This window comes from Balaenoptera borealis (assembly GCF_965194805.1).
Source record: "Balaenoptera borealis genome assembly, chromosome: 12".
In the NCBI taxonomy this organism is placed as follows: domain Eukaryota; kingdom Metazoa; phylum Chordata; class Mammalia; order Artiodactyla; family Balaenopteridae; genus Balaenoptera; species Balaenoptera borealis.
This window is the reverse complement of record NC_138869.1, coordinates 7,935,686-7,948,063: the sequence shown is the minus strand read 5'-3', so window position 1 is coordinate 7,948,063 and position 12,378 is coordinate 7,935,686. Positions and strand designations below refer to the sequence as shown.

Here is a 12,378-nt window from a genome sequence, read left to right as displayed (position 1 = left end):
CTTCTAATACACAAATCATATATTTCTATTTATTTGTCTTTAATTTTTCTCAGCAATGGTTTTTTAAAAATTGAGATAAAATTCACAGTTTTAACCCCTTTAAAGTGTACAGTCCAGTGGCATTCAGGTATATTCACAATGTTATGCAACCATACCACTAATTCCAGAATATTTCCATCACCCCCCAAAAGAAGCCCAGATTTTTTAAGCAATCACTCTCCAGTCTAAAATCCCCTCCTCTTCTCCATTCCCTGGCAACCACTAATCTGCTTTCTGTCTCTAGAGATTTCTCTATTGTGTACATTTAATGTATGTGGATTCATACAACATGTGGCTTTTTGTGTCTGGCATAATGATTTCAAGGTTCATCCATATGGTAGGATATATTAGTATTTTATTTTTTTAATGGCCAGATAATATTCCACTGTATGGCTATACCACATTTTGTTTACACATTCATCTGTTCATGGACATATGGGTCATTTCCACTTTTTGGATAATGCTGCTATGAGCATTCATATACAAGTTTGTGTATGTAAGAGTCCCTATTTTTTGATTGGTGAGAGTAACCCATTCACATTTACTGTACTTTTTTTTTTTTATACGTTATTTTTGAAGGATATTTTTGCTGGATATAAAAGTTGTAAGTTGCCTTTTTTCTTTTAGTACTCACACTGTTTTAGATGAAAAATCATATTTTTCATGTATTTTTTCAGTATATAATGAGTCTTTGTGATTCTTTTTAAGCTTTTCTCTTATTAATTTTCACCAATTTGAGTATGATACCTTGGTGGTGTTTCCTTTGTGTTTATCCTGCATGGGATTCATTGAGATTCTTGTATCAAGTATAGAAAATTTTTGGTCAGGGTTATCTCAAATTTTTTTTTAACCATCTTTCCCCCTCTTCCTTTTGTGTCCCCAAAATTATACATATATTAGACTACTTAATGTTGTCTCACTGGTTATTAAGGTTCTGTTCATTTTTTTCAGACTTTTTCACCATCTGAACTTTATTTTGGCTATTTTATATTGTCCTGTCTTCAAATTCACTGATTTTTTTCTTCTACAGCATCTAATCTAACATTATTTTTACCCAACATATTTTTCAAATTTTTCATCCATGTGTTTTTGTAGTTTCCATTTCTCTCATTGTGTTCTATTAAATCATTTAAAATATTTATAATAGTTCTTCTAAAGACCTTGTCAGCAACTTGCATTACTTCTATCTTTTCTAGGTTTGTTTCTATTGACTGATTTCTTTTTTTTTCGGGTCTTAGCTCATATTTTCTTGCTTCTTCACATATTTTTTTTAATTGCATGCCAGATGTTATGTTATGTTGTTCTGTTATGTTGTGTCTGTATTGTATTGTTTTCCTTCAAAGAGAGTTGGCTTTTTTCAGGCAGTTCAAGTTACTTGAAGATCAGCTTGATCCTTCAAGGCTTGTTTTCTTATAATTTAAAAACTAAGATGCAACTTATATACAGTAAAAAAATTCACCCTTTTAGGTATACACTTCTGTGAGTTTTGACAGATGTATACAGATAATCACTGCCATAATCAAGATATAAAGTAATTCCATCACCGCCCCCCCTTCCCAAATTCCCTCATGCCCTTTGTAGTCATCCCCTCCCCTACCCACAGGCAACCACTTATCTATTTTTTCTGTCCCTATCGTTTTGTCAAGGATTGTTTCTAAGACTAGTTTATCCCTACTCCTCTGGGGTCTCCAGGTCTTCTGATTGGATAGAACTTGAACATCTCCCAACCCTCAGTTCACAGCTCCCTGTAGTTCTTTACCTGGCTTCATGAAGCCACACCCTCAGCACGTGCAGTTTAGCATTCAGCTGAGACTCAAAAAGACCCCTATGCAGACTCCTAGAACCCTCTCTGCATAGCTCCCTCTTCTGAATTTGCACCCAAATTCCATTCACTGCTATCTGCCCAAACTCTGATTTCTCTCCTCAGTTCGGCAATACTGTCACCATGTGCCTCAATTCTCCTTTCTTGCACCATGATCCAGAAAGCATCTCTGGTGGAAAGCTTGGGGGGTGGGGGCGGTGTAGAACTCACTTTGTTTCTCCTGTCCTGGTTGGCTGTGTCAGGAGGATATCTCCAGTACCAGTTATTCCAACATGTCTGGAAGCAAAACTCATTCCATCTCTTTTTTTGTTTCATGATATTTATCTTCTTCCTTGCATACATTTTCAGATCCTTCTGTTTATTTAAACACTGAAACATATTCATTTTTTTATTGTCTGACACTGCCAATATCTAAAGTCCTGGATGTCTAATTTAGTGTTTGATATTTGTTTTCATTCACTTTGGCTTGTACTTTTAAATTTTGGATTGTGAGCTCACGTTCAACTGGATTCTCTCTGTGGGAATCCTATGAGGTCTAGGTTGAGAGTGAACATCATCAGAGAGGATTTGTGTTTGCTTCTGCCAGGCATGCTGCATGGGGTGCTATTAACTGGGTTTCTCAGACCTCAGAGACAGACTATATATACATGAAAGCCTGAAATCTCTGGGAAGGCAGACGTGGGTTGTACATTCTTGGAAGGATCCTCAACTAAACCAATTTTTCCTGACTGAGACATTCAAGTTCTCTTGTCATTTTGTGTGTATCAAAGGTCCCAGATCTATATTTGGGAGCATTATTTAAAGCTTGGCATCTTGTTCAGGTCAAGTCTTTGTTTCATGTCTCCCTACAACCATTAAAGCCCAGGTTCTGGGTCACTGGGATCAAAACAGCCTCAGAACAGCTGTAGTTTTAGCGCTTGTGTACCACTTGGTTTCCCAGGTCCTCTTTTCAGCCCCTGATGCCTTTCCTTACTACTTTGTGAGCTCCAATATGCAATTAAAGGGGTATTTGATTTATGTTATTCAATATTTCTATGTGTTTTTTAACAGGATAGTTTTTTCAGGCCATTTAATCCGTACCATTGCTGGAAATGGGGGCCTGACCTTTGTCTTGCTGCCCTCCTGGTTTCTCCTCTCTCTGGCCCTGGGTCCAACTCCACACAGAGGAATGGAGTGGGGAAAGAGTAGATTTGGCACGGGATCTTGCCTACCACATGCTGACTGTATGGCTCTGGCAGTCCCTTCCTTTTTCAGGGCCTCAGTCCCTTTTATAAAGTGAGACATTAGATATGCTGATCCCTGGGTTTCCTTCTGGTTTTTTCTTTGACTCAATCTATTTGTGGATAGTCTTCCTCTCTCCTAGGACTTCTACTGGGTCACCTTGAACAAGAATTGGGAAAACATGCTCAGTAATAAGGGGAGATCTTGCTCCTCTTTCCCAGAGGTCTTGGAGCTACTGATCATTACATGTCCCCCTGACAGGCTGAGAGGATTTGTGTCTGCTTCTGCCAGGCAAGGGAGGTGAGTAATCAGATCACCCCTTACTTCTCTGCTGGCATAGACAGCACACAGCAAGGCTTAACAAAACCTACCTTCTAGGCTCTGGCTCTAACTCCACCCTCATTTCCTCTAAGAAGTCTTCCTGGGCTTCACTGGTGGCGCAGTGGTTGAGAATTGCCTGCCAGTGCAGGGGACATGGGTTCGATCCCTGGTCCGGGAAGATGTCACATGCCACAGAGCAGCTAAGCCCGTGTGCCACAACTACTGAGCCTGCGCTCTAGAGCCCGTGAGCCACAACTGCTGAAGCCAGAGCACCTAGAGCCCAAGCTCCACAACAAGAGAAGCCACTGCAGTGAGAAGCCTGCGCACCACAACAAAGAGTAGCCCCACTCACCGCAACTAGAGAAAGCCCACGCGCACAGCAACAAAGACCCAACTCAGCCAGAAACAATAAATAAAATAAAATAAAATAAATTTTAAAAAAAGTCTTCCTAAAAACTGAGGCCTAGGTAGAGGAAAGGGCTACTCCAAGGATGGCAAAGTATGGTGGTTAATTGGTAGTGGCTGCCTGCCCCTTTGAGCTGAAGATGGAATCTTAGGCATCACCAGGGTTGAGAGTGCTGTGATTGATTAATGATGCCTGCAAGGGCCTGGGGTGAATGGCAGCAGCATGTGTGCCATCTGTTTGCCATCTCTGGAGTGTCCACTTCAGTTATGCCACAACTTTTGCTTTAGGAAGCCATGGACCTCCCTATATCCAAGGAAGATGACGGGAGGGAGCTTGAAGAAAATACCCGTTATTCTAGTCAAGACAAGAGTTATGACTTCCTCAGATAATCTCACACCTTCCCACCATGTCTGGTTTGTTGAGGGCATTGCTGGGGGAGTGAAGCCTTATCCCCCTCTCCTGGTGTTTCCGTGGAAAAGGGGGCTTCCCCTTTTTCTCCCTCCTCCCCAGGAGACAGTTTGATTAGGTAGGACTGGACATTCGCAGCGCCCCATTCCACCAGTGGGAGGCACCCCTGTTCACACCACCTCACTTTTGGCCCCATTTCAGTGTGGCAAGCACCTGGGCTGGGTCCAGGCCCATCCTTTAGAGACAGGTCTGTGCTCTCTGTGCACGCAGCTCTGAAGTGCACAGCTGAGCGTGCAGGCCCCAAGGTTGGATTTGGGGTGGAAGGTAAGAGGTGAGCTGATGTCTCCATTCCAACCTTCACCAGACTCCTGCCTGAGAGGCTGGAGGGTGCCTGTGTGCCAGGACAGAGGTGGACCGTGCTTCCCCTTGCCTTCCGGTCCTCCTGTGTCCCTGTGCTCAGAAGGGGAGGAGGGGAGAGTGGTTAGACGCCCAGGACCCCTAACAACTATCAGGCCCTTAAGTTCAGAGGATGCGGGCTTATGAACATAGCACATCATTTCAAATCCATTTCTAGGGGGACAAATGTATAATTCAAAAAAAGCCTTTGAATGATACAAAGGATAAAAATTAAACATCAAAGAACTGAATTTAAGAAGCATCTACTTACAGGGGGAGCACAAGTAGTCACGTGTAGAGCTCATCACCCGATGCTGCCCACGGACCAGGGCCTGAAATCTCTCTCTTCCAGGCTTGCAGAACAAGGCAGTCGCTCTGGGGTCCTCACCCTGCTGGGAAGTGGTTCTCGGGAGCCTGGGACACGCAGGCCCAGAGCTGCTGTGACGTCTGCCCCACTCAGGTGCTGCCAGGGAGTCATCAGCACACCAGAGGGGGCTGCCATCTCTGGGTCAGTGATGCTGGTAAGGATCCTTCAGGCTGTCAACTCAGGGAGGGGCGTCTAATCCACCAAAGGGCACTGAGACTGGGCTAAAAGAGGACGTCAGTGCATGGAAGCCGCACGGGCTCTGGCTTTCCCAGTGCCACCAGAGGGCCTGTGGGTGTGGCCTGTCACTACCCTTCCATCCCACTCCATGCCCCTCTCCCTCCCGACCCCCTGCCCCTTAGTCTCCCTCCTCCCTTGTTTCTCCACTTCCCCCACCCCCAATGCCTCTCCTCCCATACTCTCCCTTCTCATGGCTCTCCATCTCTCCTTTTGTTTCTTCTCCCACCCACCTGGCTTTCTCTCTGTCTCTCTGCTCCCTCTTCTCCCTCTCACCCTGTTTTCCACATGGGCCAGAATCTGAGCCCTTCCCCACCCAGCAAAGGGCAGAAGGGCACAGTTTAGTCCCATCCACGACCTCCCCAGGGTTAATGTGTCATTGGCTTGGTCCCTTGAAGACCTTCATTTCCTTGGGAGATTCTTGGGCTGACTTCACTGGCCACAGAGGAAGCACTGTGTTTCTAAGGCCTCGGCCTGGAACAGGGCTGTCAGGGCCTTTGGCCTTGCAGGAGCCAGCCCATCCCACGGCCTCACCCGGATGCTGGAGGCACGCTTGTTTATTAGGCAGAGTTCAGAGAAGGGGTGGGAGGCTGGAGAGGCAGGGCTGGGGGGCCCAGGATGGGCTTGGGAGGGGCCATGGCCAGGCCGCACTCCGGGTGGCCATGGGGTGGCATCACTTCTTGGAGGCCTGTTTCTTCCAGGTGGTTATCTTCTTACTGCTCCTCCTGGCTCTGCTAAGAGGATGCAGATCCACTTCAGGCTGTACCAGTCTAAAAACCAAAACAGAGAGAAGCAGATGCGGGGCAATGGGTAGAGAGGGCTAGTCTGGTGGTACCTGGAGCCTCCTGGGCCTGGGCGAGGAGGGTGGGCCTTGCGGGCCTCGCTGCCTGCGCAGCTGAGGCCTCTGGGTGTTGCTCCAACCTGGGGGTCCCGGCGGAACCTGTGACCTTTCTGGGTATTCACAGTTTTGCTTTTCTATCTTCATGAAAAATGTGTGGGGCTTCCCTGGTGGCGCAGTGGTTGAGAACCCGCCTGCCAATGCAGGGGACATGGGTTCGAGCCCTGGTCTGGGAAGATCCCACACGCCACGGAGCAACTAGGGCCGTGAGCCACAACTACTGAGCCTGTGCGTCTGGAGCCTATGCTCCGCAACAAGAGAGGCCGCGATAGTGAGAGGCCCACGCACCGTGATGAAGAGTGGCCCCCGCTTGCCACAACTAGAGAAATCCCTTGCACAGAAACGAAGACCCAACACAGCCATAAATAAATAAATAAATAATTTAAAAAAAAGAAATGTGTGACTTTCACACCCTTGCAGAACATGATTTGCTTCGCAGTTACTGCGGCCAGTGCACTGGACTTTGGACGGGTCTAGGAAGTTTCTTGCTGGGAGGCAGCGGGCAGTCTCCACCCTTCTCAGACCAATGGGTCTGGGCCGTGGGGCTTTGCCGAGAAGTCTACAAAAGGCCTCCATCTCCACCACCCAGAACACTGCCAGCAACTCCAGGGAGCAGCCTTGACGGCCAGCTGGACGTTGTGTTGATAAAACGGGCCAGACGTCAGGGATTGCTGGAGGACCCGCACCCGGGGGGGGAAGTGACTTGCCCAAGGCCACTTAGCCCCTCGTGGCCTCTGTGGCCTGTGGTGGAGCCAGGGGTCCTGCTGTGAGCCACACCCATTCTGCCAACCAAGGGGAGGCCCCTGATCCCAGGGCGGGGGTGGCCACCTACTTCTTCTCAGCTTCAGCGGAGGGCTCCTCCATCTTGTTCCTCAAGGCCAACGAGGAAAGGCTTCCTTGGATGTCTCCCGACACCGCTGTCTTGGCCGAGTCAGGGTCCTCCAGGCCTGGGGTGGAGGCTGAAACGCTGCAGGAGAGGCTGGGAGGGGAGGGAGTGCTCAGCGGAGGCCCAGCCAGAGGGGGCCCAGAGCTGGGGGGCCTGGGCAAGCCACCCTCGCTCGGCTCTGTCCTTTCAACGCTCCAGTTCCGAGAGGAAAGGGCACAGGTGCCTCTCCTCCCGAGGCGGGTGAAGGGAGGATCCCCGGGGACCCGGAGACTCACTGAGCTCAGCTTCCCTGGCTTCTGTTTAAGGCTGGACTTGCCCTAACCCTGTGTCAGCAACACCCGTACACCCAGTGCTGACCACCGGATAGGCCTGCCACGGGGGCCCCGCAGAGTGAGCAGAGAGAGGCCAGGAGGCCAGCATGTAAGTCCTCGTGTACCGTGTTACGGGTTGACTGCGTCCCCTCAAATTCTCAGTTGGAGTCCTAACGCCCGGGACCCCAGAATGTGACCTCATTTGGAAATAATGAGTGAAGATGAAGTCATGGGGACTTCTCTGGTGGCGCAGTGGTTGAGAATCTGCCTGCAAATGCAGGCGACACGGGTTCGAGCCCTGGTCCAGGAAGATCCCACATGCCACAGAGCAACTAAGCCCGTGCGCCATAACTACTGAAGCCTGTGGGCCTACAGCCTGAGTTCTGAAACAAGAGAAGCCACTGCAATGAGAAGCCCACGCACCACAACGAAGAGTAGCCCCCACTCACCGCAACTAGAGAAAGCCCGCACGCAGCAACGAAGACCCAATGCAGCCATAAATAAATAAATAAATAAATAAATTTATATATATAAAAAAAAGATGAAGTCATGAAGTCACACCAGAGTGGCGTGACCTATCATCTCATCTACCCGGCGTCCTTATAAAAGGGAGAAGTGTGGACACAGACAGGCATGGGGGATGTCACGAGATGACAGTAGTGCTGCCACAGCCAAGGAGCTCCCAGCAGCAGGGAGAGAGGCCTGGAACAGATCCTCCCCTGGCACCTTTGGAGGGAGCATGGCAGCCACACCTCAATCTGAACTCTGGCCTCTAGAGTCATGAGACAACACCTTTCTGTCCAAGCCTCTCCCGTGCTCACTCCTCACCTTTGCACCACACCTCAAGGCTCTGCAGCCATTCACTGACAACAAGCACTTTCCAGTGACAAGGTGGCTTTGGGCATCAAGCAGCTCCAGGGGACAGGCAGCTCAGGGGCTTCTGTCCCTGTCCCACCGACAATGGCAGAAAGGAGAGTGGACTTGTGGAAGGGACAGCGCTGGCCTTTTCGTTCACTCTCATGTTTACAGAGCTCATGTCCCCCCACCCCTGCCTCTGCCTCACCCAACCCTGCATGCCACTTGCTCAAGGCAGGGCATTTCAGAGATAAGAGACAAGGGGGCGGAGGGGGTCTCTTCCATTATTCCAAGGGCCCTAGAAAAATTAAAAGTGGAGAAATACCAAAGCAGGGTCACAAAGGCTGGGTGTATTCACAGCGTTTGCAAACTGACGCCTTCCTCTACCCGCCCTCTGCTGCCTGCCCCTGCCCCACACAACTCAGTCCAAGCCACCCTGCGCAGCACCGCACTGGACACCAGGCTGGAGGCCTAGGGGGCCTGGGAAGTCAGGTCCTGCACGGATGGTGCAGGTGTCTGGGCTGAGCCCAGGGGCGCTGGCCTCCATCCCTGCTGGTCCCAGAGGGCAGAGGGGGATGACCAGGGACAGAGCCAGGCCAATGTCTCCTCTGGGAACCCCTGCAGGGCCCCAGCCCAGGCTGGATGGGGAGGAGGCCCCTGGGTTCTCTGGGTGGCAGAGGGTGCTTGGGGAGCAGAAGGGAAAAGCCCAGGAAGAAGCATGGTCCCCCTAAATTTCTTCCCTGTTCAGTCACTCATTCATTCATACCACAAGCAATTTTGAGCACCTACTCCCTAAGCTAGGCTCACAGCCGGCCCCTCAGTCCCGCCCATCCTGAAGCACCCCTCCAGGGCACAAGCCTCCTCCCTGGCCTCCCTGCTTCCAGCGTTACTTGGCCAATGTCCACGCTGCTGCCCAGCGGCTTGTCCTCCTGGATCGGGCCTTGTCTCTCCTGCTTAAAACCAGTCTATGGCTCCGCAGCTTCTGCAGGGGTGAGCCCCAGCTCTCTGGAGTGACGCCCAGCTCGAGGCCCATCAGAATCTGGCGCAAACCACTGGCACGTTTTTCTAACAGCCCCTCTTGGTAGCCTCACTAAATCCACAGCTATCCTGCTCCCAGGTCCCAAAGTGTGCCGCGCCATCCAATCCCCTGCCAGGAGTGCCTTTTCCCTCTCCTTTTCTCCTGGACCTTGTACTCATCTTTTAAGGCCAGGCTCCTGTGTCACCTCCTCTGGGAAGCCTTCCCTGAACTCTTGGAGAAGGAGTGATTCCCTCCTCTATTTATTTTGGTGCAGGGTTCACAGCTCTGTGAGTCAGCCTCCAATCACCTGAGGAGAGGACTTGATCTTAGCAACCTGGCACAGTAGGTATGAGTGAATGAACGAATGAACCAAATGACGGGGCATCAAGGAACGCAAATGGCTAGGCCAGTGAAACCACACGGCCATCTTCTTGGGGTGACGGGAACACTCCTGTTCCTGCTGACAGTAGGCCAGGTGCTTTCCTGGAAGAACAGTCTGGAGATGCATGCCAAGACCATCCTTGCTCAGGGATAAGCAGGGAAGGCCATCTGGGGGTCTATAACAGGCCAGCCCCTCCAGCAATTTAAAAAACCTTTGTACTCACTTCAGTGAAAAGGATAGTGTCACCAAGGGCTGGTCCTCATCAGACTGAAGCCCCCCTCCTCCCTGTGGCATCGAGGCCAGCCCCCTACATCTAGCCCCTGGTCTACTGTAGGAAGGTGGCCTTTTTCCAATCAGCTCTTTCAGGTCCCCCTGTCTGGGAGAGAAGTGGCTTTATTTATTTATTTATTTAGGCCATGCAGGCGCGGGCATGCGGGATCCTAGTTCCCCGAACAGGGATTGAACCCGCACCCCCTGCAGTGAAAGCGTGGAGTCTTAACCACTAGACTGCTGGGGAAGTCCCAGAAGTGGCTTTAAAACCACCTTCATCCATACCATCTGCTCCTCTGACAAGCCTATTAACACCCTGGTAGCCCCAACCCAGTCCCTACCAGGTTCATGAGTCTAAAGCCCAACGCTGATCAAGCCTCTCCCCCAGCTCAGGAACCTTCAATGGCTCCCCACTGCTTGCATGATCGGGTCACGGAAGCCTTCCTTGACATGCCCTTCCCCTGCCTATCCAGTGCCTGCTTCTCCTTCCGCTGGGCCCCCGCTCCAGCTGGTCTTGCCAGGACTCCTCATGAACTGGTCCACAGTGACCTGCTAACACACAGAGAGCCTGGGCACCGCCTCATGCTGGCAGGCTTCTACTGTCTCCTCTCCATGAGCTCACAAGTCTCATCTCACCAACCAGGCCTGGTCCACACCTCAAGTGTCTCCAGTTCCCCTAAGAGTGGCTTGACCCAGGGCAGGCCGGCAGCAGGCTCACAGTGCCACAAACCAGAGCCCTGCTGAGTACCTCCATGGCTGGTTAGGGGAGCTGCCTGGGTGTGGAGGTGGGGAGGCCCCTTAGGACAGGGGTGGAGGTTGGAGGGCCAGCTCAGCCACGCCCTGTCCCTGCACACACAGAGCTTGCACCCTCTTCCCAGGCCTGGCTTGACTCCTCTCTGTGAGAGCTGTCAAGGTGCCTGAGGACAGGGTGAACAAGGCCCCTGGTAGGTTTCCTTGGGCAGAGGGTGGATGCTGGCGTGAACAGCTGGCGAGGGCGAGTGGCCCTCCCTCACAGCAGCATCACTGTGGGAGGGCCTGGTGGCAGCTGGCTCCTCCCTGGCACTGGGCCCACCCTTCACAGTATCCTCCCTGGAGGGGGCCTGGTGGGCATAGCTGATGCGAGGAGAGACCCAGGTCTCCTGACACTGTGCCCTGGCCCTCCGCTGCCTGCCCCTCCTGCCACTGAAAGGCCACCTCCTGCCTCTTCTAAGGTAGGCATGCTATCAAGTGGCACAACTGTGAAGAGCGTCCCCTCACATGCGGTGGCACTTTACAGTTTACAGAGACTTCGCTCTAGTTTATAGAGAACATTACAATTTACAAAGCCTACCGAAGATTACATGCGCAATTACAGCACTGCGCTCCCTGTCTGAAATGTACTTTTCACTTAGAGAACTTGACAGTTTATAAGGGGCCTTGTCATTTATGGAGTGTCTTGTAGTTTACAGAGTGTTTCACAGGGTACAGTGTACCATACAGTTTGTGAAGCACTTTCCAGGCTCCCAGCTCACGGGGCCCTCTGGAGCAGGTCTTCAGGTTTGGGTAGAGGGCACACAGAGTTACAAGACCCTCCGCAGTCGATGGGGCACCTCACAGCGTCCAGAGCCCCTGTGCTTGGCTGGGCAGGCGGCACCTAACAAAGGACTCGCTCTTTCACAGACTTCACCACAGCTTGCAAAGTGCTCCAGGGCTTACCGGACATATTACAGTTTACACAGGCTTTGCAGTTTACCGGGCATACGACAGTTTACAAAGCACTTTGTCATCACAGAGCACATCACCTCTTACAGTTTTTGATTCTCTCGACTCCCTGCTCTGAGAGGGTCCTGAAAGAATGGTGTCCCCGTCCTACTGGGAGAGGGCAGGTGATCGTCAAAGCCATGTGTGTGGCGTAGCCTGACCCCGCCTCTCCAGGCACTTCCCTGCCCCCTCTGCTCCCTGCGCGAACGGGAGGGGGCTGCACAAGGGGCTCCTGGCCTGGGCCAGCCCCTCTGTAGGGGCCCCACCTCCCGGACTCCCACATCATCCAGCGGCTGGGCTTGGAGCCCACGGCTTCACTCTCCTCTCCCCACCGCCCCTGCCGGGCGCTGTAGGCAGCACGCACGGCAAAGGCAGGCCCAAGTGGCAGCGACTGCACCAACGGCAGGGGCAATCCGTGGTCTGCGGCGGTGAAGTGTAGACCAGGCTGCCTCCCTGCCGTCCCCTTGGAATCCTGGTGGACAGAGGTGGCAGGAAAGCAGACCCCAGGAATGGGTCTCTTGAGACTTCCTGCGCTGGGCACATGGCAGTGAACAGGGCGGAGGGGAAGCAGACAGCACTGTGGGCTCCCCTTGCCGCACCCCCCAACCCAACCTGCCCCTGTTCCCCAGGATGGGCCGTGGCTCAGCACGTCTTAGAAACTCAAAGCACCACCAAATGGAAAAATGGAGTCAAGCCAAGCGGGATGCAGGTGAAGGGTGTGTCCCTGGGTGAAGGGTGACCAACAGCAGGATACCCAACAAGAGTGGGGGTAACCCTGATGGAGAGGCACCCCCATCAGAGGCC

The 12,378-nt window shown here is 51.8% G+C and overlaps 2 protein-coding genes across 2 annotated transcripts in view; one reads left to right on the top strand and one right to left on the bottom strand.

Annotated features, from left to right (window-relative positions):
* MRPS25 (mitochondrial ribosomal protein S25) overlaps positions 1-12,378 on the top strand; it is a 455,776-nt gene that overhangs the window by 268,586 nt on the left and 174,812 nt on the right. The gene's annotated exons all lie outside the window — the stretch shown is intronic.
* LOC309607306 (uncharacterized protein C3orf20) overlaps positions 5,402-12,378 on the bottom strand; it is an 89,315-nt gene continuing 82,338 nt past the window's right edge. The window contains exons 15-16 of the mRNA XM_082345706.1: positions 6,945-7,079; positions 5,402-5,984 (exon numbers count right to left, since the gene is read on the bottom strand). Coding sequence (XP_082201832.1) covers positions 5,888-5,984; positions 6,945-7,079 — 232 coding nt within the window. The 3' untranslated portion in view covers positions 5,402-5,887. The remainder of the gene's footprint in view (positions 5,985-6,944; positions 7,080-12,378) is intronic.